We start from the raw sequence: 5,365 nt of genomic DNA, 5'->3' as shown, positions 1-5,365 counted from the left end.
CCCCTGAGCCTTACTATCTTTTTTTTTTAATTTTTTATTATCATCATAATCTTCTTTATATTACATTGGATTACATATAACTTTACAGTGTATTACATTGCTTTTTCAAAAGGGAATGCCATGCATGTCAGTCAGTACAAAGACATTAATCTCCCCACTTCAGCATTCGATATCTTTTCTATGTTTTCCCCAATCATAATTATTATTATTATTATTATTATTATTTAAAACAGTCCATCGCTATTTCTCATTTTGCTTTTAAAAATACTTTGCCCATCATGAAATACTTAGACCAATCCAGTTGAGAATACTATACGTGTCATCATCAACACTTAATAAGCCATATCTGTTTCTCACTAACATCCTGCCTCTCTATTGTTCACTTGCTATCTTTTTAATGTGGCGATCTTGTTAACAAATCCCCCCCCTCCAGAGGTTTTTGCCTTAGGCACTTGGTGCTCACTGGGGAGAGAGAGACAGACACAGTGGGAAGGAATATGAGAAATCACACCCCAGCAGGGATGGCCACATCACAATCCCTTTTCTACCATTATCCTCCTGGGATCTTGGCCATGTATGCACACATGCCCAGTTTGATTTTCAAATCTCCAGATCGGGAACTCAAACCAGGGTCGGCCATGTGGAAGTCCAGCAATGTAATCACTACACCATCTGCTGTTGCCATGATCTTTTAAAAGATCACTCAGGTTGCCAGAGGGGCCCATGGACAAATCTAGTTTAACCCCACCACTTTATAGCTGGAGAAGCTAAGGCCCAGAGAAGAAAATGGTCATGCCCTAGCTAATGAGAGACACTGCTGGGGCTCAACACTTTGAAATTCTTTGTTAATGAGTATGTCAATTTGACATATTACTGCCTCTGTCCACAGCACAAAGTTAGGACTCTGGAACCAAAGCAGTGCATGTTCCAAGCCCTAACCAGGCCTACTACATTAGTGACAAATACGTTGTAGACCATGTGCTAACTTTGATTGATCAGTAGTATATAAAAAGGAAAACCAAGTAAGCCATGTATTGGACACACATATCCTAAAGTAAAACCTAGAAGGGGGGTATAATTATTAGTAGAAATAGCACCACACTTCCTTGTACTGAGCACTGGTTTACCCATTTGAGCTATGATCTCTTGAAATCCCCATGGCAACACTGTGCAATGGATACTGTTACCACCATTGTCAGAAGAAGAGCACTGCAGCTCAGAAAGGTTATGTTACTCCCCCAAGGTCTTGCAACAAGTAAGATATAAAGACCAGAACAAGAGATGTGGTTGGTTGCACTGGAAAGACACGGAGATGTGAAATCAAGGGATTGGAATTTTGCTCCTGGCTCTGCCACTAACAAGCTGCATGACCTTGGACAGTTCATTGCCACGTTGTAGGCATCAGTTTCTCTTTCTGTAAAAGGAGACCAGCGCTGGGACTAGCAGATGGTGTAATGGTTATGTTGTTGGACTCCCATGTAGTTGACTGTGGTTCGAGTCCCAGACCTGGTGGCTTAAAACTCACACCAGCCACATGTGTATGCATGCCCCAAATCCCAAGATGAGAATGGAGAAGGGATTTTGGCATGGCCATCCTCCCGGGAGGTGATATATCAGTTTCTGTCCCTCTGGTGAACACACCCAAGGTATAACAAAATCTCTCTTAAAAAAGGAAGAAAGAAAGACCAGTAGATGGTATAATAGTTACATTGCTGGACTCCCATGTAGTTGACTGTGGTTCGAGTCCCAGACCTAGTGGCTTAAAACACACACAAGGCATGTGTGCATATATGCCCAAAATCCTGAGAGGAGAATGGAGGAGAAGGGATTGCTGCATGGCCATCCCTCCTGGGGAGTGATTTCTCACTTTCTGTCTCTCTATCTCTCTGTCTCTCCAGCAGGCACGCATGCCCTATAGTAAAAAGCTTTCTAAAATGAGAGAGAGAGACCAGTGCTAGATTATGTCCCAGGAGCCCTTCCGTCTCTTACTTTGACCTTGAGAATGATCCCACCAGGACTTCTTGCTGGGTGGGTGGGAAGACAAGATCTACTACCACCTGCCCAAGGCAAAAGGGGCAAATACAGAGACAAGAATTCTCCTACCAGTCTCTGAAAAATCTGGCTTCCAGTCTCCATGGCAGCTCAGAGCTTCTTGGCAGCCCCAATTTAGAGTCACTTAATCCTCCATCGACAGTTTAATTAAGTTGTGTGAGGGGTCATGGGAGCTGCAAATGATAGACGAGATCTAAGAACAAATACCCAAAGTATGCATGCAGTCTTCCCTGCCACCCATGCTATCTTCCCATTCCTGGAGATCAGGTTTTCCTGACAGTCTACTCCACACATCTGTGAGCACAGCCTTAATGTCTGGGGCACTGAGGTGAGACTGAGAGGACATATTAATTTTTCTGCATACTGTTGCCCAGAGGGCTCTTCAGCTCTGCCTGTCAGCAGCCCAGTTCCCTGCTGTGTCCATCCTGTCAGGTCAAATTGCATCTTGAAATTGCTCTGCTGTATGTTTTGTTGGTTTTGTGCCTGAAAGATCATCTGTAAATGTGTTCACAACTGAATTTATATATTTCTCTGTTTCTGTGACAGAACATTAAATACATTGGAGATGCTAAAATTGGTCCTGGGTACTTCCTAGCCTTTGAGTCCTCCCTGGCCTCCTTCTTTCTTCTTTCTCACACTGATGTTGTTGTTTGAATGATGTGTCTTCATGTAAAGAATCAGATATTTCAAGCTAGCAAGAGACTTAAAGATTACCATGCCCAAACTCCTTATGTATCAACTAGGGAAACCAAGACCCAAGGGGAAACTCCTTAATCTGATGTAATCCCACCTGTCTATTTTGGGGATTATTGCCTGTGCTTTGGGGGTCTTGCTTAAGAAGTCTTTGCCCACCCTGGGCTGGACTCAGGTGTAAATCATGCTGGGTAAAGTCTCTTTACAATGTATAGCAATTTAATGAATGGATAATAAATTTTAAAAAGACAAAAAAAAAAAAAAAACACAAAGGGAAGGGATTTTTTCATAGACTAAATCTTGAGTTAGAAGTAAAACCAAGCCTAGAACCCAAAGGTCCCACTCCCAGTTCTCTGTTCTTTCCAAATTGTAAACAGTAGTGTGAGACCAATTATCTAGTTCATCTAATTATGAACTATTGACTCAAGATTCATTCTACCAAATGCATTCCTACAATTCTCAGTAACAATTTCCACTAATATTTCTTCAAAACCTAGAATTTTCCTGGACCTTAAGTATCTTTATAGATCAGAATGTTCAAATGATAATTGTATGTAAATATCTTACTAACAGCTGTTACTGATTAACATCAAGGAATTAAACCTAATACCTGCGCATAGAGAAAATATATTACACATTTAATAAAAATTTCATATTGGCTAAATCTGTAATTCATATTTAATTTTATACATTTGATCAATATACATCACTTAGCTTGTAAAGTAAATTTACCCAACATGAATACATAGATTATATAGAATACACTAGATTATATAGATTATATACTCTAGTAGTAGCTGTCATTTTCAAAAATGGCCCCTTTTATGTATTTAACACTTGACCATTTATGAAAGAAAATTTCAATAGCCAGACTCAAGTATCCCTAAAATACATCTACCACTTAAGAAAAGGCCACCCTTTAGAAAGAGCATGCTAGGTAAGATGGTTGATCTGTGGTTCTGGATCATGGACCCTAACTAAGGGCCTACTATGCGCAAAGTATTCAGTTAGGCTGCAAAGAGCCCACCAAAAGAAAGATATCCCCCACCATCAGGTAGCTTCTACATACTGAGACCTAGGCACAAGAGGAGAGGATTTTTAATTCCAGCAGTCTAGCCTGGCCATTCAATGAAAGACCCAGACAATGAGTCCAATAAAAATATCATCCCTCACTATGCAATTTCTCCAAGTGAGGGCCACATAGGCCATAAACATCAGAATCACAAGGGGCATTTCAAAAAAGACTTATTCTAGGCCCATCCCAAACTTGCCAAATCACAATCTCTAGATGTAGAGCTGAAGAATCTGCATTTTTGCAATCTCATGTACAAGATGTTGATGCCACTAGAATTTAATAATTACTGCTTTTAGAGCCGCCAATACATAGGACTCATTCTGGGTCTATGAAATGGTTCTGTTGTACTGAACAGAACCAGCAGAGCAAAAGGAATAAACAGTCCAGGCAAAGTCCCCAAGGGAAGAGGCCTAAGATGAGTTTAGGAGGAAATCAGTCTTACTAGATTGGGAGGCTTTTGAAATATAAACAGGTGACAATGTTTAATCCCAAGTTATTAGCTTTATAAAACATCCACTTACATTCTGAGGACAGATCTTGCAATAGGGGATGACTAGAACTTCACAGCCCATGATCAGAAATTTTCCAGCATTATCTTCCAATGATAAAATCTATTCCACTAATAATAAGCCCTCCACTTCTTCTGGACATTATAGACATGGCCTTACTGAACAACAGATAGGTTCTTTAGTGTCTTTAAAAGGCAGACAGGCTCTGGTTTCTTAACTCTTCCCATATTTAGGAGGAACATAATTACTTAGAAGTAATTAAAAGATTCTGAGCTATTCTGTTCATTCTGAATTTGCAAGATATTTGTACTTTAGAGCCTACTGGTACTAATTAGAGCCTCTTATTTTGCAATCACTCATAATTTGTTTCTTCCTGAGCTAATCTCATTTATAAATGTGTGATCAAGCTATACTCAGCTCTTCATTAGTGTGTGTGCCGACCCCAATTCCAAGCACAGCCAGCACTTAATTCTGGCTTTGTTCCTGTCTCTTGGCAGAGGTCTAAAATTGCTGTGTTCGAGAAGATGTGGACATACATGAAGTCAGCAGAACCATCCGTTTTTGTGCGAACCACAGAGGAAGGGATGATCCGAGTGAGGAAATCCAAGGGCAAATATGCATACCTCCTGGAGTCTACCATGAATGAGTACATCGAGCAGCGGAAACCCTGTGACACCATGAAGGTGGGAGGTAACTTGGATTCCAAAGGCTATGGCATTGCGACACCAAAGGGGTCCGCCCTGAGGTAAGTAGCCAAGATTTGTTTCCTTGGTACTCCCTCTCCCCCCTCCATCTCAGGAGTGAAGCTGCTGTGTCTGCCACACGACTCCGATGCCATAATGCAAGCTGTCACGTGGGCTCTTCTGCAACACCCATGGGCCTGGAAGATTCCAGCCACCCAAGATCTTCAGCCCTGAGGTTGGAAATTGACCTGGGAGCCTCCGCTTGCTGTGACTGTCACTGCCCATGTGTTCTTCCACACACTTCACCTTACCCCTCCAAGTGTGTTGAACATCAGTGAACCTTGTGCTTTTGT

At 41.4% G+C, this 5,365-nt stretch overlaps 1 protein-coding gene across 1 annotated transcript in view; it reads left to right on the top strand.

Annotated features, from left to right (window-relative positions):
* Window positions 1-5,078, top strand: part of GRIA1 (glutamate ionotropic receptor AMPA type subunit 1) — a 298,513-nt gene extending 293,435 nt beyond the window's left edge. Inside the window, exon 13 of the mRNA XM_006169676.2 lies at window positions 4,827-5,078. Coding sequence (XP_006169738.1) covers window positions 4,827-5,078 — 252 coding nt within the window. The remainder of the gene's footprint in view (window positions 1-4,826) is intronic.
* The last annotated feature ends 287 nt before the right edge of the window (window positions 5,079-5,365 follow it).

Source organism: Tupaia chinensis, unplaced genomic scaffold (genome assembly GCF_000334495.1).
Source record: "Tupaia chinensis unplaced genomic scaffold, TupChi_1.0 Scaffold147369_1, whole genome shotgun sequence".
NCBI classification, from domain to species: Eukaryota; Metazoa; Chordata; class Mammalia; order Scandentia; family Tupaiidae; genus Tupaia; species Tupaia belangeri.
The sequence above is the reverse complement of the archived record's forward strand: the minus strand, read 5'-3'. Positions and strand labels throughout refer to the sequence as shown.